The following is a 22,390-nucleotide window of genomic DNA, read 5'->3' as shown; positions in this document are numbered from 1 at the left end:
GGAAGCAGAAAGGCAACAATGCACCGCTCAACATTAAAGGGACGTGCGGACATTTTTAATAATATAAATTTTTATACTGCACGTCCTTAAAATCAAGTAACTATCGAGCATCTGTGGCGGCACAAATAGCATACATGTGTGTCGCAATTTATATTAGAAATTTATTAGTTCATAAATTAAGGGTTATGCAATAAGGAAATATAATTAGCAGCCCTTCTGTTATTGATGTTTTCCAATTTGAAGGTTATGGTTGGTGTGGAATTGACAGTTGTTAAACACTAAACAAAGTCATAATGAAAAATCCTTGGATTTTTTTCTAGTTAGGATTGAAGTCACGGGACGTTGATCCAAAAAGTCTTGAGCCAAAGGCACAATAGTAAACTAATACTAAAAGGTTATCAAAATTGCATATATAAATTTAAAGGCGGTCTAGATTTATCTACTATTACAGCCACAGGATGCCAAGAATGTGTTGTGTTCTCGGTTGTAGGAGCAATTACAGAAGCACCTTACGAACTGAGAAATCTCAAACTACATTTTTGTTTCCCAAAGATCCAAAGTTAAGAAGCCAGTGGTTACGTAGTATTCACAGGGGTAAATTCAATATTAGCCGAAATACAGCTGTGTGCTGCAAACATTTTGATGAAAGTGAAATTATTAGAATGGAGACTGTTTGGAATAAAGCGGGAAAAGTTCAGGAAATTCCGCTAAATAGACCTAAATTGAGAGAAGGAGCAATACCACATCTACTTATAGGGTTGCCTTCGAAATCTACAACTCATTTACCCAGCACAAGAAGTCCAAAAGTAAAAAAGGGTGTTATTGTTAAGAGAGAAGATAAAGTACTTGAACTTTGCCTACAAAACGATATTGTGCACAATTTTGATGCATTTCTTGAACAATTCAATACCAGAGTGAAGTTGCAACAATGGCAGTTTAAAATTACCAGTCGTGCTGTGTACTTTTACATTTTAAATGTTAGTTGTGACTGTTCTGAGGAAAACATCATAGAGGAAGGTTTAAAAATAATATCAAGCATAAGCATTAATAGTGATTTAATTGTAAGAATATATATAGATAACAAAGAAGTGTCTACAGACGATTTGATATGTGTTTTTGGAGAAACGAAAAAACTCTCTCATTGGTGGCAATTCGAAAACATAATTACCAGATATGGCAATTATTAAAATTAGGACTATAAGAGATATGCAACATTGGGTAAAATTTAATAATTTATCTGTAGATATTTTCCAAACCTTCTCTTATGTGATACCTTGAAACATATGTATTACAATTCAGTGATAACATTTAGCGACGATCTGTCAATTTTTATTATTTATGGGAAAAATATGAATATATTTTTTGTTTTGCACTAGTTCTTTGCACTGAGGTTCCTGAAATTAATTTTGACTACAATGATTAAAAACCCCCTTTTTGTTATTAAATATGGGTTTCAATATACTCCATTTCCCATTCACAAAACGTTTTCATCTAATTAATGCTATTCAACAAGGGACAGGAATGTTGTAATCAGAGAAATTGCAAAATTTCTTAGATATAGAGTCTTTCATCCTTTATCATATTGATATTTCATTTAATAAAAAATTAAATAAAAATTATGATTATTTATTAATATATGTAATAGTTTACAAAAATATCATTTGGCATCTTGTTAGGAATCACAATAATTAATAACTATTTTAAGGCTAAAAAAAAATCAAATACAAAATATAGTAATAATAAACAAATATCATAAATGCGATAATTATTCAGTACTTGTATTTTTGTTTATATGTCCTGTATAAAATAAAATGTTGTATTAAGGAAATATTTTCGAGATATTTAATAAATAAGTAACATTCAGTTGAGATTCATAATGTAAAAACAAACTGTATTTATACCGAGATTCAAGATCTAAATAGCTCTATCGAGTGTTAAATACGTAAATACTAATAGAGATTCATAAAATGCAAACATACTGTTAGTTTTACTAATTGGCAGTGAATTTCAAATAGATACTTAATTATACCCATTTTTTATTTATGTAAATTTGGCTACCTAGGTTCTTCCCAACGTGCAGTATTGACATTAGAACCGAGGAAATGAATAATATATGGTATACATGAAGAATTTGGCTGCCACCGAGTCTAACATGAATCCTCACTGCAAGACACGATTTGTATGGTATCGGTATTAGTTTAGGTTAGACTTAGGCGAGTTGGGCTAAATCGTCAAATATCGACTTCAAGAAATAGTGGTACTTCCTTAATGCAATGCAATGCTTTCAGTTTAAAATAATTGTTCAGAGAGTTAAAAAAAAGGTAGAACGTTCTTCTGGTCAACAATCAAACTAAAATAATATCCATTTTTAATCATGTGAATTTTTCAATAAATGAGCGATATGTACATACTTTCATTTTAGCAGTTTTCGCAGCGATACCACACTATTTTAAATAGCAGTTAAACGTTAGAACATCAATTTAAATAAATATTTAAAAATATTAGTGTTGATAGTATCATTTTACAGTTCGTCATGTGACGTTTTTTCTTTGTACTTTACTATAGCATTTTTAACTATTTTGACTATTTCATCAGCATTTTGATTGTCAATATTAACATATTCGCTGGGTGATAGATAGAGTCTTATAGTGGGATAACCTGTGACCCGCTGATATCCACAAAACACTCTGTGTGCTTCGCAGTCTATTTTTGCTACCCGAACCTTTCCATCTAGTCTCTAAAAATTTTAAGTCTCATTTAGAATGTTTCCTGTAATCCTGTAAATTTTAATACTTTAAAAAATGTAAAGTGTTAGTGTTATACCTGGGCTACTGTCCTATATTCGGGCTCAAAATGAACGCAATGTCCACACCACGGAGCATAGAAATCGACAAGCCAAGGCAAATAGTATTTTTTAGTTAAAATTTGCTCTTTAAATTCTATCTCCGTAAGAGCCTCCACTTTCGACGGCAGAAAACTGATAACCCACCGTTTCAGGGATATTGCCTCTCGATGACCATTATAAATGCTAGAAGATTTTAATTTGTAAATATAAATTAAATTATAAACAGTACCAGTACTGAAAAAATGTTTCATAATTAACTTACGCAATAGAACCCAATCCTTTACTGCCTAAAGGATACAACCTTATAGTAGGATAGCCCCTCACACTTTGAGAATCGCATATTTCAGCATTTGCCACACAATCTACCTGGGCTACAACAATGTTCTTTAAGCCTGAAATCTACACTTAATGCTTGATATCAGGTTCTTTTTAGTGTATTGCTTGTCTTACAGATTTTGCGAAGCTCCTATACTTAGGGCCCAATTGCTTACACGGCCCACACCATGGAGCAAAGAAGTCAACTACCCAAATTTCGGTGGATGGTTTTCTTGCCAAAAGACTGAAATTACTCTCGTCTAGAGTTACGACCACAGGATTTATAACATCTTCGATAAAATCTACAATTCCCGCTTCGTCTGGTATTCCCTAAAGTTATGTAATCGTTAGGCTTTCTATAGCGTTCGCTACATTATAGACATAAAGATTTAGGAAGATCATTGCAAATAATAAATGATAACTATATTTAAAAATTTGCTAATCACTCACTTGAAAATTTTGGATTTTGGTACCATTATACAATTTCATTGATGGGTATGAGTTGATTGACTGCGTAAAACACAATTCCCTGTGCAAAGTGCAATCGATGGTGCCAAATCGAACGACTTCTGGTTCAAAACGCTGACTTGCCTTGCGTAATTCGGGGGTTAATTTTTTGCATGGTGGACACCATGGAGCATACCAATCAATATACCATGCGGTACCTAAAATTGGTTTGGTTACTTTTTAAAAAATAACGGAAAACCATTTTCTGCAAATTAAATAGTAGTTTCCCACTTATATACTAGAAACTATCTAGTTAAAAATAAATCCTTACCTTCGTTCCTTAAATTCAAAAAATCTGCGGGACTTAAAGCGTGGAGATTAGTGCTCTTGGAGCTATCTCTTGCAAAACTAGCCACTTCGTGTAACACATCCCTTCCTTGATGCACCTCAAAGGCACCTCCCTGCTTTATAACGCCCCACGTTGGATACCGCACAATATGAAGGGCAGCGCATAGGCCAGCACTCTTGGCACAATGCACCAAACCTAAATAACTCTCTTTAATACTATTTATCGTTAAAAAATCAGTATGACTCCGGACCTATATTAATGTTGGAAATTATTGTGGGTAATCTCTTAAGTTCCAATTTTAAATCAGTAGCTGTTCCCAAGTAGAAGCATATCAGCCAGGGTTTGTCAAAACCTAATCTCAATTTTTGCCTTAAGTCCTTGAAAAATATTAATTATTTAAATAATGCTGCATGACGGTAAATAAGTTAATTTTCGGATGAGCCAGAAAATTCTCGCGATTATTCACATTGAAATTGTTTGTGGGAGTAAAAGTAGCCCTTTCCTCCCTTGTTCTGCAAATAACTATTTTTCTCTAAACGTTCACAAATGTCACATTAGTAGCATTGATTAATAATATGTCTCACGGACGTGGCGATAACAAATGGAAAAATATTTTCCTGTCGTCGATAAATAAAATGATAGTAATGAAATAAAATATTTTACTTTTACCTATTGAGATGGGCTCACATAGTGATATTGTGATGGCGTTTAGAGAGCTGTATGACAGACATATTAAATACATACATGGAATTTGTTTTCATCCAGCAAAGGAGGCGTCGGCAAAATATTCAGAATTTTATCAATGATTTCCTTAGAGTCAGACCCTTCTATGACATGTACTTTCGGAATCTTATTAGTGTCGATTTGCCAAAATATTATAGGCTGGCTTTTATAGGTGTCTAATATCTCATTGCAAAGTTCCTCATCTTTTACCAAGCCGACTTGCAACAGACCTTCCTATAAACATCAATACAATGCTTCATCTTAAGTACGTAATGCCTCAATAAAAATAGTACCAAAGCTGCAGCTAATTTATTAATTGTGTCTTTTTCTGGGCAGTTCGGGTTGTCATCACAGCATAAAAACAAAAGCCACTGCTCTTTTTTAAAACTTTCCCAATCCTGAGAACCAAGCTTTTTAATCTTAATAGGGATTTTAGAAAGGATAAATTCCTGCATGGCCTCCAAACTCTTCAATCCTCTGTATCTCTCCCCATCATATAAATGAGCCTAATTTAAATTAGAAAATAAGTCTCAATCAGGCCGCCCCAATTGCATTATCACCTCTTTTTCATAGAATAGCAATGTTGGATAAGCCTCGATGCTCAGTTGGTAGCAAAGAGGATAATCCTCTTCACAATTTACTGCAGCTACGCGCACAACACCCTCCAATTCGGCTGCCAATTTTCTCCAAATTGGAGCTAATTCCACGCAATGATGACAATGAGGAGAGTAAAAATTCACAAACCAAGCTTGGTTAATATCAAGGACATTGAGTTCTGGTGAAGAAAGAACAATCTATTGCAATAAGCTACACAAACATTTTCAAGCACATACCATAGTCGCTTTTACTTAAGGTAACAATAATGGGATCGTCATCATATATTCCAAAATGATCCCTGTAATATGAGTAACTATGATAGCTTTGCTTCTTTCCTTTAAATTCTGAATCGCCATGAATGTCATATTGTTTCCTTGAAGTTGGGTCCTTAAGGATTTCATAGGCTTTGGCTATTTTTACGAATTTTTCTTCAGCATCTACATCTTCCTAAAGTTTGTATATATTCAAATGTACCCTGATGTGTTTTAAAGAAACCGTCCAAACCTTATTTTTGTCTGGATGCAATTTTACCGCAAGAAGTTTGAATGCTTTGCGAATTTCTTGAACTGTAGCATCTCGAGGGATATTGAGTAGTTTGTAATAGTCACTACTATCATCACAGTTTACAGAGAGATATAATGTAGTGAGGGATGCTATACAGAGAAGGAAGTTCCTGCATATAAAATGTTAAATATATGAACATGTGCCTTTTTTATGGTAACTAAAAAAGAAATTTTTTTATTGGGAAAGTAAAAGCGTTAATAGGTGCTCATCTTTATTTTTTTCCAATGATTTTTATTTAGCAAAAAGTTGATCTTAAGTATAAAGGTTGCTATTTTGTGTGCCAGGGGTATTAGACATAGTACACTTAGAAGTTATGAATGAATTACAAGTTTAGGAAGTGAGAATGCTGGGCTGGAGCCAGCTGAATATATACTTACATATTATTATGTTCTTTGAGGAGATAGTAGTGTAAAGTAAATTTGACTGTTTCAACTTGTAACAACACTGCCTTACTAACAGTTGAGGCTACTAAAGCGATTTGCCACTTAGGAAAATTTAAGGAAACAAATAACAAAATCACATATATATAAGTAGGTATTTGATCAGAAAATAGATTAGAATTCAGATTCCCAACCAAGAACTTCTTTTCCTGTCCGGTCTACTTTCCTCCCTTTACCCCCCCAGCACATGGACCCGCACCCACCACCACCTACTCGGTTCTGAAATTTTCTACTGTATCAGGCAACCAACAATACACCACATCGCGGACAAGGGGGCGACGCGGAAATTAAGTTTGAACATATAAATTAGAAACTGGAACAGAAAAGTATCTCAAGCTTTATTTATAATTATCAAGACATTATAACTAACTTGTAAGATTAGTAACAAAACCAATTCATCCGAATATGTACATAAATCTACAGACTATAGGACCAAGAACTTTTTTTAACAATTTGCTAGAGGGATGACTACGTCAGAAACCACGTGATTGTCAAAATCAGCTGACAATAGCTTTTTTCTGAAACTACTGTCCAGATCGGATTGATCCTTATCACCTAATTTTCAACCAACTGGATTGATCTCCGATGATAGCCAACCAACGTGATTGGTGGAAATCTAGCAGATTGGAATCAATCATTTGTAGATTTGTCCAAAAACCTCTAATAGCTAATTAACTGTGACGTATCTTGGTGACCTAACCTAGCAATATGGCTAACAATTTTGGATTGGGGGATTTTGACTTTTGAGCAAACAAAATTAAAATTGAAATCGCGCCAAACAACGTAGAATCTCAAATTGGCACGAGAATACAATTATCGCAATGAATTTTGAACTTTCCATTTCCTCCGATAAATAACTGACGTGCTAGACATCCAGTCGTTTATCTTTTAATCAGTATTCATTTCGAACTTTATGCCATCGTGTTACTGCTAAATGTGGCTGTGTTTTGTCTGTCTATAAAGAGTAAAGTTCAAACTGTCCGTTTTTATTAAATCTATTAGCAATATCGGATATCAACAGTTGATATTGTAATCTCATAAGCAGCTGAGACTTTATAAACTAGTGAGAAATGGTTGTGATTTTCTCAAGAGTAGCCGCCTTCACTGCAAGACATCCTGTTGTGAAGGGCATGATTTCCTATGGTAAGCAGTAGCTACATATACCAGTACTTACCAAGACATGAAATGAATACTTCAAAATTTTAATTTTTAACACCTTTTATATTTCCTAAACTATCAGCTTTTGGATGAAGCATGTTTGGGTGGGGGCAATGTTGCGCAATTTGTAAACAAGGGTATTTCTAAAATTTTAAAACATCATATTCTTGAACTCCAAATTGCGTAACTTCCCCCAATTTAACAGACCTCCTATTTTTTTATGGTCGTCAATATCCCCAGAACTAAGCTCCAGAAACAGACACCCTATACATCTGCAATATTTTGTTTAGGTACCTTGTGGCCTACATCATGCCTAATTCAGCAAACAATCTCTGGCAAAACTATAGAGAACTATGACTGGATGCAAACCTTAAGGTTCAGTCTTTATGGAGGATTATTTACAGCTCCTACTCTTTACGCATGGATAAGACTGTCTACTAGATTATGGCCGGTAACATCGCTCAAAACTTCCATTATAAAGGTAAGGCCCACATGGTAAATGTGAACTCTATAATTTGGCAGATAAAGTTAAGATGTGTTTTTTTAAACACATAAGTAGGTAATAAATGTAAAAATAAATAACAGGAAAAAATACATTCAGAATTAAATGAATCGGCAATGAAAAGAGATCACTTACCGCGTATCCGAATACTGTTATCAGACGATTTTTTTTCCTTTGAGCATATGGTTATACCGCATACATTTGCAAGCTGAAAGTAGCATTTCACTACACGCAAATCAAAGTGGGAAATTATGCATCACTGATCAAATCATACCTAGCGTACCGAAGCTAGACTATATGTATCTGGTATGGAGGCCAAAACTATTTTTTTTAACCTCGTTTCGGCTGAAAGAACTCGAAGATCCATGCTTGACCGGGTACTGTTTTTATTGTACCTAAAAAAGATCTAAAAAACAAACTTGTGATAGATTTCAAGTTGGAGGTAAATTATGTTCATTTACATTCAATGTCCAAAACTGTTATTTTGATTTTATTTCCTTTATTCTATCATATGTTACTTACACCATTTTCCCAATATCTATACTATTTAATTTGTATTTCATTTCTCTTGGGGCTTATATCATTGTATATTTCAAAATCGCATCCGTTTAAAAAAATAGAACCAATCTTAGGGAAATGCCGGCAATTATTTTTCGGAAAAAAATAAAAGGAATTACTATTTTGATCAGACCTTGTACCATACGTATTCATAACAATCATGAGTAATGGGTAGATAAATCTTCTATGCGTCTTTATTTGCTTATTTATATTTAAAAAAATTGGTCAAAATCCAAAATTCTATGTCATCATTTAGGTTTAGGTTCAGTTTATTTGTATCCAAGGACAAATTCAGTGAGGTAGGTCATAGTAATGCGCAAAATAATTTAGTTTTTGTACAAACGGTTGCTTTTATTTTTACATATTGCATTAAATAAATATTGTTTTGATGTACGAGAACGGGCAGTAAAAGACGAGAATTTGTCTTGCACGAAATAGAGCATTAAAAATATTATTAGGATAAATAGTTATCAATCTGTTTGAAAATTGTATTATTGCACAAGAGGTGGAGACCGTTTAGTTAGGTGCACACCTGCAGAAAGTGATTTTATGGTCACTCTGTCCAAAAATGATTTTTTATTACCAAATTTTTAATATACTTTAATAATTTATACATTTTAGACCCAAATTAATTTCTTTGATTAATATCTTCAATTATTTTCTTTATTTTGTGACTATTTATACTCAATTTTATTCTCTATCTATCTGTAATATTTAATTGCAACCCGTGAAACGGCCGCAAACCCGATTTGCGTATAAATTTTAATTCTAGTTTTATTATTTACTTTACATTCACTGTACCTACTTATACGTAAACGCTAAAAATTCCAATCTTAAATCATTTTTCTCAGAAAATAAATTCTCATTATTTAGTACCTTATTAAATTGCTAGGCATTTGTGGAACAATTAACGTATGGTCCAGCAGCACTAGTTTGTTTTTTCTTTGGAATGGGCTTATTGGAGGGCAAGTCAGTGCAGGAGGCCAAGACCATAGTAGAAAACAAATTCCTACCAACATGGAAAGTAAGTAAAGTGCAAGATCATGAAAAATTTAGTAATCTCATTTAATAAAATAAATTCAGTAAAAGAGAACTCCAGACGAGACATGCAACTCCCATTTTCAATTTTTAACAAATTTTCTTTTATAGCGTTATAACGAATTTGTGTTCGTCATACAATGTATCCTCATGCGTTATGTCATAGGCTTTGTGTCTTGATTTTATTTTAATAGTAATATACAGGGAGTCACACATAAAAATGAATACGGGAAACTTGGAAACCGTAAAAGATACAAAGTCGCTTAAATGAGAAAAAGTTGCATATTTTGAATCTCTTGTTTCCAAGATCTCATTATTATTAATTTTTAAATAAGGTACTCTGGATATATCAAAGATTTTTCTTCCTTATTAATAGGTAGGAGTGTGCTTTTGGCCTATCTTGCAAACTCTCAACTTCCAATACATTTCTGAACATAATAGAGTACCATTTGTTAGCGCCTGCAGCCTTGTATGGTGTTGTTTCCTAGCCTACATGCATCAACTTTCTCTACAAAAAGCGAGTGAAATGAAACTAACTGATAGATTACTAAGGGTGCCACATATAAAAAGTTGACTTTTATTTCTAGTTTAGATCAAATTAGATCAATTGTAGGATACTATATAACGTAAGGTATGTACCAATTATCCTGCTGGCTAGGAAACATTCCTTTATTATAGAGGACATATTCCTAGAGCAAATAATTTGTCTGCTATTATAAAATATTTTTGAAAAAGGATAGCAAGAAAATTCTAATTGTTTTGATATTATCGTTATTTATTCTATAGAATATTGAATACTATTTTGCGCTTTTGAATTATATTTAATGAAAAAGTGTAGTTAATTAATATTTTTGTTAATGACTCATCATTCTAGTTTTACTTGGTTTTTCTTTCTACGTCGTATGATGGCAAATTTCCATAATTTCGACACTATGACGCGATTTGCGACTTGGCACTCACTAAGTTATGCGATATTCTCACGTGACGAATCTCCAAATTGATTGTAGAGTATAAGAAAAATACATTACTGCTTTGATATAAAATAGACTTCAGAGCTGTGCTTCTTTTATCTACAATACCATTATTTTAGTCGTACGAGAACCTTTCGATAATAAACGAATTTTAGAAAGAAGAGGTAATTTAAAATCTGTTTCCATTTAATTTCAAAGTTATCACTTTTTAAATTTGTTTCATGACATATTGTTTTAAATTTCACTGAAACTAGTTAGTTGTTTTAGTACCAATTACGAGTTCCTTAGCAATTTAAGATAGAAATATTTGACCTATCTGTGACTACATTATTATGCTAATAATATGTAGATAATTCTTTAGTCAAATGTCTGTACCTGCTGGCGGGTGTAGGCTCATAGTTTAGATTTATTGAATTTCTATTTATTGTTGAATTTGCATGAAGAGTAGACCAAAGAACATAGAAAAATAAGAGACGGAGAGTTTTATGAGAAACTGATGTCCGTTTTAGAAATAGTTTTAGGTCTTATCGTTTTCTAAAGAAATGGAAGGAGTGAAACTGCACTGTTAACTTTACCCTATAGATAAAATTTTATTAGAGCACTTTTTTTATGTAAATTGCGATGACACTTCTAAAATAAGTCCCCTTAATCGTTTCTGAGATTACCAATTTTAATTTTTTTGGTAAACGATAAAATCTACAGTAATTGTTAAATCAGGTGTGAGTATCTCATAACTCTCTAAAATTTTCCCTATTTAACTGATTCTTTTAATGTAAGCAGGTATATGTACAACCAATTTGGGACACACTGTATAAAATGTGGAGAGATTCAAATGAAATGATATTTGTGTATATATTCTTATAGTTATTATTTTAGAAAAAGTTAGAAAAAAGAAAACACACGTCAACAAAAATACAGTTTTATTTCAGTTTGTAACAAATACATCGTTTTTATAAAGTCTTTTTGTTTGATTTATCGTCTCTCTGAATCCGGTATTCTCCCACTTCAAGACAGTGATAGTCGATTTTCCAACCTATTATTCAAGAAAATCTTTAAAATATAATTTTCAGGGATCCATTAACACCCACCATTAATATTCAATGCTGTGAAAAACATTGAATTTAACTGTTCAGCAAATTCATTAAAATCAGGCAAATAATTTAGAGGCACGTTCCTAAAATCGTTAGTATCACCTTCACGGTTTTTAAAAGACTTCATGTATGTGTACAGTCTTGTAATGGGGGTTGTATGATGTAACTGCCTTTTAGAATAAATATTCTGAAAATAAATTGGATTCGCTCTAATAACACACATAATACCACATTTGAAGTAGATAACTTACGAGTTCAATACAGTTATATATACTTGTGGCAATTCCCAAACACACAGCGTGAAAATAGGCAGCAACAATGTCTGAAGAACTGCTGGTTTTCTTCAAGCACACATAAATCTTTCTTTCTTTCGTACTAACAAGTAACACATATTTCTTATGTTCATATATTCTTTGAAGCAATTTAATGTCTTCAATACTGTAATTCTTTAAAGGGTTTTTAATTGATTGACCCAAAACTATGTCAAATCCACAGAGAGATTTTACTAATAAAAAACAATTAAAAGGCATTTTTATCAGCCATATTAATCTCATTATACCTTTCAAACCACGTCCAATAAAAACAGACTCCTTAGCGTTTACTTTTGGAGGGTTGAGAACTGTCCCAATTGTGAAATAATTTTTAAGTACTACTGTTAATCTTTCTTTGTTAAAAGTATAAAATATTAAGGCCTTCACAGCTAAGAAATTTGTATATAAATGTAGAACCATAAGGAATAAGATTAGAAGCCATTCTCCTCTACAAATTTTAAAGTTTGATGCTTATAATTGAGGTGCAACAATAATGAGTTATGAGACCTAGAGGAGTTGAAGTAATTTAGCAGAAAAATACTGCCAATACTACCAATAAGGTTTACAACAGTCTCTTGACTACCATCCTTGGCAGATATTTCAGCCATATTATCCCTTATTGCTTGATGGTGCATTATAGACGCTCTTGTTGCTCCTCCAGCAATACCCACCTAAATATTATTTATAAGATAATTTTTCTTTGAATGCTAACTTACCCACTAACAATAGAATACATCGTGGAAGTTGCACACAGAATTTGCAAGGAGACAGTTGAATATAAGGGTAAACATAATTCTATTAACATTGCTAAATCATTTAAGACATCTGCAAAAAACCTCCATTTCTTACATTCACAATCTAAACCACTCCTAGAAGTAATAGTTGTTAAATAATTGTGGTAGATGCAGGGTCATCTATATGAATACCTTATATATTATAAAATATTTGGAAAGGCAGTTTGTAAACTTCAACATTTACATCAAATGACTATCATAAAATACATGCAATTTTTTAACTTTTAAATTGACACAGTGACTAAATAATCAATTAAAAATATACAGTAAGAACCTAAAGTCTGTGCCTCAACTTGAGGAAATAATTTAAATTTTAATGTGTAATATGCTATTACCCTTTCCACCAAGCAAATAAAATCCTTCCAAACATTCCAGTTCCATCTTTAAGAATCCACGTAATGGCTGCTGATAGTGCATCAGCCCTACTATCCCCTACACCCACCCCCTTCAGGATAGCCCTAGTTTTAAATGCACCTATTACAGTGCTGCACAAGGCCTGCAATGTGTCCCATATTTGATATTTCAAGTAGTCCTCGCTAACTGATTCTGGATAACCTTTTGGAAGAATAATCTCTTTGACAAAGCATGAAATTCCTTGAAAATTGTGCAGAAAGCTTCTTTGATGTTTTATTTCTATGATTTCACTACCACCTAAGGGAAAAATTTAATTGCTGGTGGAAAGTAATACTGCCACTTGCACAAATTATAAGTGCTTTGCTTACGCCTGATAAACGATATTTTGTTGCCAGTGCTACCGCACTGTTCTTCAATAATTAAATCTTCACTCATGTTGTAGGTCTATGTTAATGCATAATTAATTGATGAATTAGAAAACACAATATTTTTAGAAATAGAAACGAAGACGAAAGTACAAAATAAAGTAAATGCTTTGGTTTGATTTTGATTGTTTTTCTAGGTTATAGTGTGTTGTCAAGTTAATGAAATCCTGTCAATAATAGGAGTAGACAGTTAGGCTTGACTTTAATCAGGTTCATATCCGATCATCTTGGGTGTCAATTTTGTGACATAATTGACAACATCACTTTTCGAAATGATGAAACTTAACGTTTTATGACAGCACTAACAAAAATGGAATTTCATGACGATTGGCAAATATAAGTTTATGGGATCGTTTCATGCTTATCCGGATAAATTCATGAATGAGTGACAAACAATAAAAGTGATACTTTACAGCTCGTATCGTCATAAAACACAATTTTTTGCCTAACCTCTAGATCTGCCATTGAAAGTATAGATTCTACCATGTCCATTTGTGTTATGGAATACCAAATGTTAAATTGCTGAGAGAGACATAGGAGAAAGGTTCTAAAGTATTGTCGTGAGAAGAGCTTAAATGAAAAACAACTTAAATTTCCTAGCTTTTGGAATTTGCTTACAATGGGTACCTAACTAATGTTACAGTTGATAGTCAAAACTGGTGCTTACTTAGAACTGAATTGAGAACTAACAGCTAGTTTTAATTCAGCTGACTAGGTAATGTGTAATTGATGATATAAAGGGCATACACCCATACATTAAAGTATGTTCTATGTTAATTTTTATTATCCTGAAGCTGGGATTAAGCAAATTCCAAAAGATTAATAGGCACAAAGTTACTAGCACCCCTTTCCCCTCTTTAACTAGGTCAGTCAATAATTCCCTTCTGATCATTACAAATATACATATATTATCAATGATCTACAAAAGAGAAAAAAAATTGTAAGAAAAATTTTATTTTATTTTATGAAATAGAAATACCTATACATCTTAACATGAACAATGTTAAAGAAACATAAATGACCTACAATTAATACTTATTTCTGCACAATTAAGTCCCATAGTCTCTCCGTAATTTCATGTTGAGTCATCTCTTGGGGTTTGAAGTAGAAGGGTTGTGGAGGATTAGAAGCTACTACTATATCCTGTTAAGGGACTTTATTTTGCTTCATTTAAGAGTAAATTTGCAAATTAAATTTAAAAAAAAAAAGGATACTTCCTGTAACTTTTTTGGTGGTATATACAAAATTGGCTCGGGTAAGAACTTTATAGGCCAAGATTTCATCTCTAACCAAAATGTTTTAAATTAATTATTGTGTTCCTTTCCAAGTCTTAAAGAAACCACATTACCTTTTATCCTGAGCACTGTCCACTTCCAAAGTCTCAGATTTCTTTTTCAAGATATCAATTTTCTTTTTTAACTCCTCACATTCTTGCAATTTAATGCTTTCAATTTTCTGTAAGTTCTCTAAGCTGGATTCTGCTTTTTTAAGATCCTCAGAGTCTTGCATTAATTGATCAATAAAATTTTGGCATTTTGAGTGCTCACTGTTGATATTTTCTTCTAAACTAGAATGCAAGTCGCTTAAATCATTGTTTTGTTTCTCAAGCTCAAGGTAGAATTTTTGAAATGTATCAAATTGCTCCCTGAACGACTTTAAAGCGTTCTGTGCCCCCTGAGTTATTATATCCATACAAGCTATTACGTCATCTGCACTGCATTTGTCCATTGTGTAGTAGCTGTTGAACCTAAATTTTAAGACAGATTGGAGGAGCTTAAACCGTGTTATTCAAATTTAAAAATTCAAACTGATTTTTTAAAACATAAACACGAATAATCACAAACAGAACTGACTGACTCCTGACAATAAATGAAATGACAACTTTAACGGAAAATAACGTCAACCGTCAATGATCCGAACGTCACCATAAACGGTAAAGCATTCGTTCGTCCTAACCTGCTGGGTGGGCCCTCGGCGACGTGTCGCACCACCATCGTAACTCTAAAGAGAAAATTTTTAAATGTAAATGAAAATTGGATTTTTATTTTTTAAGTCTTAATTACTCGAAAGATAAATTGTAAACCAGGTTTAAATACTTGCAGTAACGCTTGTATAAAGAATCAGGTTAGACTTGAAAGAGGATATGAGTGGCGTTACCGGGTAGCAAAGGATACTCGGAACGCTATAATACGTATATGCGTAATAAAGATACGTGGAAGAAATCTGGAATAGATTCGCCAATGATTCCCCTTTAACGGTTTCCAAGTACAAGTGGGAATCATAGCTAAAATCTATGAGAATATAAATGCGATGCTCCAATTATAGGCAGTGATACTACTGAGTAGGGTAGGCCATATATGTGGTATATAAGTATCACCAGTTCAAGTGAAAACTTAAGAATTGTGGAAGTAGGAGAAGGAAATCATAGGATTTAATATGCTTCTGACAAAGATCAAGCTAGTGGGCGGCGAGGCTAGCGGCTGATGTGGGCGGAGTCAGTCTAGCCGACGTCACCAGTTCGACGTTTAGATGAGTATCGATTTCGTATCGTATCACCCTTATGGCAATTAAAGTTTTTGAAAATATCAGAGCAAAAAACAGTAAAGTAAGTAAATGAAAAAAAAATTAATCTACCAATACAACTTAGATTGGTAAAAAATCTGAAACGGTGCAATATCTGGTAACACTGGACTGACTCCGCCCAGCGTAAGCAGCTAGCCTCGCAACCCACTTCTTTGGTCTTTGTGGGAGATATTTTAAACCTTAAGAGGTCCTTTTTCCACATGCACAATCCCCATGTTTCCATTTGAACTGATGATACCTGAATGGCGGAACGTTGGAGTTCGAAAGCCTCCAAAATGTTTAAAAAATGTCTGAAAAATCTGAACAGTTAGGGTGCGCATGTAGTTAATGCAATCTAGTGGTAGTTCAGAGCTCTTAGAGATTTCATTTAACGAACTCCCATACTCTCAACTTATAGCTAACATAGTGGAACCAAACTACTTCACTGGCAAACACTAACACTGTGAAAGCCGTCAAAATAGTATAACAACGAAAAATTCCTATTAAATGATAATATGTAAGCTTCTTCGCATGTCGTTTATGGTGTAAGACCACATGCTCATCGTCGTGCCAGCCCCAAAGTTTCGAGTAGTACCCGTAGGCAAGAGCTCGGAAGATATAATTCTTCAATACAGTTCGATAAGGGGAGTTGTGTCGAAGGTAGAACATCATATAAACTGACGCCACGTGCTCCTCGACCTATTCAATGGACACTTGAATAGTTATGAAAAATTGAAGTTTGGTACTTACCTGATGATAATTTTCCATAGACACGTTTGGGATTCTGCCATTAAAAATTTGTTTTGCGAAGTCCTCAGTGATCACTGTCGCTTTTTCACGCGTTGGTAGTAAAAGATAGGGTTTATTGTAGAAAACATATTGATTTGACAATCTGAGACTAACTGATTCGTTCCAGGTGTCTATAGCATAAATAGGTAACTTGCTTTGAATTAAATCGTCTATGGTATCAATTTCCTTGGTCCCATCTGGGAATGTTAAGAAGGTCGTAATCCAACCTGAAGTTTATTGCTCTAACATTAAGCAATCTAGGAACATCACAAGACGTAGGAAGGGGTCTTACTTTGAAAAATTTGTATAAAAATAATGTTAAACATTACATAAAACACCATTAACATTTTCAGTGCTACAATTGAGTCTTTATCCAAGGTAGAGGAGTTAAACAGAGCAGGCCACCAAGTCTTGGATACCCAGACCATCACACTAAGCGTCAAGATTGCAATCCAAGAATAAAGGTCAAACACTTGCAATAGTGACATGAGAACTGGCAAATGCGGAACCCTCTGAATCAGCACAACCAAGTCCAAAAAACCATGAGGGTATGCTGCTCGGTGCAAGCTGTTTTTTCTCATCATGATTCCCAATGCTGCCATATCTGCAGAACCATCTGACCAGTGCAAGTCATTGATTACATCTTTATATGAATTGTGTACAATGGTCTTAAAAGAAGCGTTAATGGCCTTCAAAAAAGTCCGAGTGAAATCAAAATCTAATCCGAATAGTCGCTCGTTGTTAATTCTGTCTCTCATGATATAAGGAGGAATAAGGCAGTACGAGATGTTTAAATTGAAACCATATAAATTGCTCAGCTTATTGGGAAATAAATATTGTTTACTGAAGTTATTATCGGCCACGAAATAATGAACTTCATTTGTGAATGGGTTGTAGCTGATTAATTGAAGTCCTATTCTAGATTGGAATCTGCATATAACGACGAAATTGAGTAATCTGGTGTGAGTCCAAATAAGTTTTATGTGTGATTTTACAATCTCCATACTGCCCTGGATAATTTTCGTGACAATGAATATAAACTTGGAATCTCTCCTCCATAATTGATGTATATTGAAGAAACAGTTAAGAGTACTAAGTACGCTCTTGTCAATAAAATTGATTAATATGATTGAGTCAGTAAATGTATATATCATCTGGGTATCTTCTGGAGTTCTGCTAAAAATCTGTAATCCCATCTTTTGAATAGTTTGATTTGGGGTTAGAAATGTGTCTAAAAAGTCATCAACTTCCGAAGTAGCATTGAATACGAATAAACCCAAGTCAGTGCATATTAGTGCTGAAGAGTTTAAAATCCTATGAACTAAAAACGAGAAATGTTGCATAACTTTCTTATAGTTATCTATGGGTATGTTGCAATAGACATTACGGAGTATCAAGAAGAAAACTGTATAGCGTGTAATTTTACTAATAAGCAACATCTTGAATTGTCCGGTCGTATGATATAGACGTCGTGATGGTATGATATAATCTAAAAAATGATAAAGGACAGAATGTCCTTTGTGTTGTGCTCGGCACACAATGTCAATTTGTGATATGACATTACATTATGAGATTAAGGAGGCATATACATCCCTATTATTATTGTTCGTATTCTTATAACTTGTATGCCCCTCACCATATTAGATTGATAATTGATTATAGGTCTATGGGTGGTTATTTATTTTAAAAAAATGTTATAAATTGATTTCAATCGATTAAGCATTCGCCGCAGTGCGTTATTTATTTACCGTTATTAATTTCAACATGAACCAAAGGCGCCTATGGTAGAGATCTGAGACAAAAAAGTTCAAAATAAATTGCTGAAAAAAATTTAACATTAACTTTTAAAAATTCTCCAAATTTGCCTATATAGAAAAATTAGATCTTAACATTTATTACCTCCAATTGTCGACAAAATTAAAATTTTTTGTGGTCAAAAGATAAAATTTGTAAAAAAGGACCCAAGTTTTCCCTATACAGATTCGATTTTCTTTCACTTGAGTTGTTTGGTATGGTTAAATAAATAGCACGTTTGCGTAGATGACAATTTTTGCATAAGACAAGTTTAATGAAATCACGAATTAAATCCTTTACGACTACGAAAAATTTTGTGAGCCCGCTAAATCTTTAAAAAGAGGATTAAAAAACCCTAAATTAATAGCAAAAGTCAAATAACACTTCAAACTTTATCTTAATTGCTATTACAAAATAAATCAACTTCAACGTTCAACAAGATTTTCAATTACATTGTTTTCATTGATCTGACAAAATTTATATGTAAATTTAAAAAAAATACACTTAGAACAGTTAATTTAAATTATAAACCCATTTTACACACATTTTCAATTCCCGTCGCCCCATCCTACGCAGGATACAATCCAACGCCCTTTCCAATTGCGTCGTTCTCGTTAATCTGTCAAAATTTACCTGTAAACAACAAAACAATCAGAACTTTGATTAATTTAAATCATAAACCCATCTTATCCCAGTCTTCTAGTCCCATCGCTCCATCTTGTGCGTGGGACCATCCAACGGCGTGTTTCTTTATTCAAAATAGCCCCTCCCCGCTGCAAAGACCTAGCCCTTACATCCTATCGCACTTTCTCATGTTAAATGGCGACTTAACGTGGCTATTTAACGTGAGAAAGCACGGGTGGAGACCTTGTTCTATTTAGTCTTGAGGGAGGAAGGCATCCCTCAAGGCCACAATCACATCAGCAACCTCGACTTTCACTCACTAAATGACAGTTAAAAGACACCTACGTTCACTTACTAAATCATGGATACACTAATAGTGTACCCCACTAGTTTTCAAAAGAAAAGAAAAGCCGATTATCCGGATTATTAATGCGGTTTGTAGTACGAACATGTTCTTTGTGGTCGCGCTAACATTCGATTGAGAATCATCTACAAAGTGATGTCGGTACGGAAAGATACAAAAAATGTATAATCTGCCTTTTGTAAAAGAACGGCTCATCGGTCTAAGTAACGATACCTAATAGGAAATAACATGCAATGTTTCCAGATTTAGTAAAATGGGAGAAAATTTGCGAATTCCAAGAAGTAATTTTACTATGCAAATAGCTCTACAAAACTACCTTTGGTCTTTCAGGTATTTCGAAAATACCGAAATTTTAATCATTATGACTTCTGTTCCTTATTCTCTTTAACCTAGAAACAGCAATTATTGTCTTATCAAAGTATGATTAAAATATTCCAATTTTTAGTAAAGGATTCAAAGAAAGTATTATTAGATTTTGTTCTTTGCTTCGTTTCAAGTTTAATTTCACTTACCGAATTAACTTTCAATGTCTTCAATATATAAAAATTGAAAGTAAGCTTCATCGTTTTAAGGAAGATATCTTATACTTCTAAAAACAGCAATAACAAACGCCAAATAGCTTAAAACAATTTTCATATCGACTTCCTTTTAATAGTAATAATTGTTAATAAGAAGAATAAATAATGTAAATAATTACAGTATTACCCTCCTGTAAACATAAATTTCAGTAATTACTATACTAGAGGACTGGGCACGACGGAGTAACGAGTAACAGCCGCATCAAAGAATTGTAAGAACACTTAGAAGTGTTAAATAAAAAATAAGCGAGAACTAGAAAAAGTTTTGTTTCTAAATAAACTTTATTTTTCTTATTTTAAAGAGAAATTAACATCAGAGGAAAAGTCGATGGTTTTTGAAGAACAATACTAATACAGAATTTCATACGGCATTAAATACGTCAATACGTTCCATAATTAATATATGTATGTACTTAAAATTTTATTTCGATTTTTACGTAGGTATACTTATAAGGATTATATTATCATTTATTATCCTATAGCTGCTACAAAATAGTTCTCAATTATCAGCGGTGATTGATTGCCGTTACCCATGTCGGCGTCACTGAATTTCTAGATGCAGATTATCCGGAAAAATGCCTCCTTTTAATAACACTCTAATATATGCGATAATTACTATCTGTGCCCAACTAGTTTCTATAGAACCTCCGTACTACAAGCAAACGGTTCAAATTCTCAACACTAAAGCTTTCAATGTAATTCCAGACGAGAACCCCTAATAATGGTTTGTACTATGGAAATAAGCTATATATGTCACAATTTTTACTCCATTATAGAGCTTTTGGTGTTATTATGTTGAGCCAGGTTCCAGTGAACTGAACCAATGAACTCTCAGTTGTTACTTAATAACGAAATACCTGATTTTTAGTGTTGAACAGATATTGGATTACACTCAATAGTAGATACTTCCTACTGCCCTATGATTGTGGTGTGTTGATGTGCACGCAAAGATATATTGCTTTGACTATATAATTTGACCCTAAATATTGGTATTATTGATGGTAAACTTAAAACCCCCTGGAGTGGCAGCCCATTTTGTTCATATCCCTATTTCCAACTATAATATATCTAATTCTAATCTGATACCTATTTATTATTAATAAAACTATATGTAGTCATAATACATGCATTTTTATTTTATGACACAATACTTTAAAAACTTCACAGAGTCTCATAATGAAAGCTGCCTACGCAATAATTATTGTGGTTCGAAGTCTAATCATCTTCATATACGGATCAGTTTTAGATATAAAAAATCATAAGCAACACGACTACCAAAAAATAGTATCGTTGATTCAGAAGAAACCTGTATTCTTCGACAACAAAGAATCAATTGTAGGAGTCTTTATAGCACAAGAAGTTACCCAGGAACTTGATGATATCCTTACCAGCTGGCTCAAAAGTCTTTACTATCAAAAAGGAGTAGAAGGCCTTAAGATCGTAAACCGAGAACCAGATGGAGCTGATAAGATAGATTTATTTACAGACACTGTTATTTTCATGGAGAATTTGGAGGAACACACAATGGAAAATGTCTCCTGCGCATTATTCAATGAACACGGCTTGTGGCACAGAGATGAGAGATTTGTTTTCGTATTGTCTAAAACAATTATAGGAACCATTGAAGATCTGAGGTCTCGTGTAAAAATGCCATGGAAGCAGGCTAATATCCTCAATTATGTGGTTGTTTGCATGTCTGAGTTGCTGCCATATCCCCAGGTTCTAACGTATAACCCCTATAACGACGTGATACACAACTTTTCAACCCAACACAATTACACCTCAACAGACCTATATCCAGCTAAATTGAAAAACATATTTGGTCACAACGTGACTATATCTTACTGCCTGTACAAGCCCTACGTAGTGATATCAAATGGGAAAGTAGGGGGTATAGGTTACGACTTTGCTACTACGTTTATAAAACATATTAACGGAACGTTGAACGAGGTGGTAAACGCCGACATTATAGGGGTTGGCAAAACCTTGAATGCTGGGAGAGGTGATATAAGTGCCATAGGCTTCTTTCTATTTGAGGAATCAATACGTTCAGTAGGGTATCCCCATGGTTTAATGGATATGGTGGTTTTCGTGCCGATGCCAGAAATGTCCACCACATTCAGTTTGATATATATTTTTGATAAGTACGCTTGGTTCTCGAGTATACTTATTTTAGTCATGTATCATAGCATGAAGT

The 22,390-nt window shown here is 33.4% G+C and overlaps 5 protein-coding genes across 5 annotated transcripts; 2 read left to right on the top strand and 3 right to left on the bottom strand.

The window, feature by feature from the left end:
- Nucleotides 1-351: 351 nt before the first annotated feature.
- Nucleotides 352-1,696, top strand: LOC136409985 (uncharacterized). Its single transcript, XM_066391874.1, has one exon. It carries the CDS (start codon nucleotides 459-461, stop codon nucleotides 1,185-1,187), a length of 729 nt encoding a protein of 242 aa, XP_066247971.1. The 5' UTR covers nucleotides 352-458; the 3' UTR covers nucleotides 1,188-1,696.
- LOC136409964 (dnaJ homolog subfamily C member 10-like) lies at nucleotides 1,608-5,960 on the bottom strand (the record flags this gene model as incomplete). The annotated part of the gene is made up of 12 exons (XM_066391851.1): nucleotides 1,608-2,737; nucleotides 2,824-3,028; nucleotides 3,108-3,244; nucleotides 3,296-3,490; nucleotides 3,611-3,825; nucleotides 3,939-4,151; nucleotides 4,207-4,333; nucleotides 4,701-4,913; nucleotides 4,973-5,185; nucleotides 5,240-5,454; nucleotides 5,513-5,723; nucleotides 5,781-5,960. Coding segments are annotated over 12 exons (2,340 nt in total), but the record flags the coding sequence as incomplete, so codon positions are not given.
- A 1,307-nt stretch (nucleotides 5,961-7,267) lies between these two features.
- LOC136409987 (mpv17-like protein) lies at nucleotides 7,268-10,326 on the top strand. Its single transcript, XM_066391876.1, has 4 exons — nucleotides 7,268-7,423; nucleotides 7,729-7,919; nucleotides 9,391-9,522; nucleotides 9,913-10,326. The coding sequence occupies exons 1-4, from the start codon at nucleotides 7,351-7,353 to the stop codon at nucleotides 10,108-10,110; spliced, it is 594 nt and encodes a 197-aa protein (XP_066247973.1). The 5' UTR covers nucleotides 7,268-7,350; the 3' UTR covers nucleotides 10,111-10,326.
- Nucleotides 10,327-11,415: 1,089 nt separating this feature from the next.
- Nucleotides 11,416-13,584, bottom strand: LOC136409967 (RUS family member 1). The gene is made up of 8 exons (XM_066391854.1): nucleotides 13,426-13,584; nucleotides 13,039-13,354; nucleotides 12,634-12,778; nucleotides 12,417-12,580; nucleotides 12,158-12,357; nucleotides 11,850-12,103; nucleotides 11,596-11,785; nucleotides 11,416-11,540 (listed from the first exon to the last, which is right to left on the bottom strand). Exons 1-8 carry the CDS (start codon nucleotides 13,490-13,492, stop codon nucleotides 11,458-11,460), a joined length of 1,419 nt encoding a protein of 472 aa, XP_066247951.1. The 5' UTR covers nucleotides 13,493-13,584; the 3' UTR covers nucleotides 11,416-11,457.
- Nucleotides 13,585-14,445: 861 nt separating this feature from the next.
- LOC136409909 (uncharacterized) lies at nucleotides 14,446-15,258 on the bottom strand. Its single transcript, XM_066391762.1, has 3 exons — nucleotides 14,831-15,258; nucleotides 14,697-14,767; nucleotides 14,446-14,618 (listed from the first exon to the last, which is right to left on the bottom strand). The coding sequence occupies exons 1-3, from the start codon at nucleotides 15,208-15,210 to the stop codon at nucleotides 14,518-14,520; spliced, it is 552 nt and encodes a 183-aa protein (XP_066247859.1). The 5' UTR covers nucleotides 15,211-15,258; the 3' UTR covers nucleotides 14,446-14,517.
- Nucleotides 15,259-22,390: the final 7,132 nt, after the last annotated feature.

Source organism: Euwallacea similis, chromosome 7, assembly GCF_039881205.1.
Source record: "Euwallacea similis isolate ESF13 chromosome 7, ESF131.1, whole genome shotgun sequence".
NCBI classification, from domain to species: domain Eukaryota; kingdom Metazoa; phylum Arthropoda; class Insecta; order Coleoptera; family Curculionidae; genus Euwallacea; species Euwallacea similis.
The sequence above is the reverse complement of the archived record's forward strand: the minus strand, read 5'-3'. Positions and strand labels throughout refer to the sequence as shown.

Coding starts and splice junctions, on each gene's coding strand:
- LOC136409985 (XM_066391874.1), top strand. CDS start 459: ATGCCAAGAATGTGTTGTGTTCTCGGTTGTAGGAGCAATTACAGAAGC.
- LOC136409987 (XM_066391876.1), top strand. CDS start 7,351: ATGGTTGTGATTTTCTCAAGAGTAGCCGCCTTCACTGCAAGACATCCT. Junction 7,920..9,390: donor TCAAAACTTCCATTATAAAG/GTAAGGCCCACA, acceptor TTAAATTGCTAG/GCATTTGTGGAACAATTAAC. Junction 9,523..9,912: donor AATTCCTACCAACATGGAAA/GTAAGTAAAGTG, acceptor CCTTATTAATAG/GTAGGAGTGTGCTTTTGGCC.
- LOC136409967 (XM_066391854.1), bottom strand. CDS start 13,492: ATGAGTGAAGATTTAATTATTGAAGAACAGTGCGGTAGCACTGGCAAC. Junction 12,104..12,157: donor TATTGGACGTGGTTTGAAAG/GTATAATGAGAT, acceptor GTTTTTTATTAG/TAAAATCTCTCTGTGGATTT. Junction 11,786..11,849: donor TATATAACTGTATTGAACTC/GTAAGTTATCTA, acceptor ATTTATTTTCAG/AATATTTATTCTAAAAGGCA.
- LOC136409909 (XM_066391762.1), bottom strand. CDS start 15,210: ATGGACAAATGCAGTGCAGATGACGTAATAGCTTGTATGGATATAATA. Junction 14,768..14,830: donor GACAGTGCTCAGGATAAAAG/GTAATGTGGTTT, acceptor CATTTTGGTTAG/AGATGAAATCTTGGCCTATA. Junction 14,619..14,696: donor CACCAAAAAAGTTACAGGAA/GTATCCTTTTTT, acceptor AACAGGATATAG/TAGTAGCTTCTAATCCTCCA.